The sequence below is a fragment of the Exophiala aquamarina genome, assembly GCF_000709125.1.
Source record: "Exophiala aquamarina CBS 119918 chromosome Unknown aczIA-supercont1.26, whole genome shotgun sequence".
NCBI classification, from domain to species: Eukaryota; Fungi; Ascomycota; class Eurotiomycetes; order Chaetothyriales; family Herpotrichiellaceae; genus Exophiala; species Exophiala aquamarina.
In genome coordinates this window covers 296,813-297,439 of record NW_013550562.1, presented here as the reverse complement: position 1 = coordinate 297,439, position 627 = coordinate 296,813, and the positions used below count along the sequence as shown (strand labels likewise).

The 627-nt window shown below is 41.0% G+C and overlaps 1 protein-coding gene across 1 annotated transcript; it reads left to right on the top strand.

The window, feature by feature from the left end:
• Nucleotides 1–233: 233 nt before the first annotated feature.
• On the top strand, nt 234–398 carry A1O9_12745 (uncharacterized protein; the record flags this gene model as incomplete). The annotated part of the gene is made up of 1 exon (XM_013398378.1): nt 234–398. A coding segment is annotated over one exon (165 nt), but the record flags the coding sequence as incomplete, so codon positions are not given.
• Nucleotides 399–627: the final 229 nt, after the last annotated feature.

The window sequence follows — 627 nt, the reverse complement described above, 5'->3', positions numbered from 1 at the left end:
AGGAAATAGAGCTACAGTATTAAGGAGATAAAGAGATATAATCGAAGGTATTAGCTGCGGCTTATCGGACGTCGCGGGATAATACGCGTACACTAATACAATAGTTATCTAAAAGCCTAAATATAGGATTCAGTGCTCCTAAAGCCTCTCCTTAGATCAAGATTAACGAAATCTATATAGAAATTAATGTCGCTAATTTGTTAGGAGCTAAGAATAGCGTGCTAGAGTTCTAGAAGGAACTAATTAAGTTACGCAAGGAGAATGTAGATCTTTTTGTTGAAGGGCAATTCGAGCTACTAGATCGAGGAAATGAGAGGACGTTCACCTACCTAAAGAAGTCTGTGAGTGGTCAGTCAGAGGAGCGGAAAGCGATTGTAGCCTTGAACTTTTCGAATGAGGCTGTCGATGGTTTTCTACCCGAGGAACTTCGTGATTCTGCTCTTGAGTTTATGCTTAGTTCGGCTGGGCTATATACCATGCGGAAGAAATTACAACCTTGGGAAGGGAGGGTGTATATAGTGGGGGTCTCCCAGAAATGAAATGGTTGAGTTACATATATACAAGATGGGTGGAGTCCACTTTTTATCGCCACAAATCTCCGACTTTTTCATCATCTAGGCAATTTGA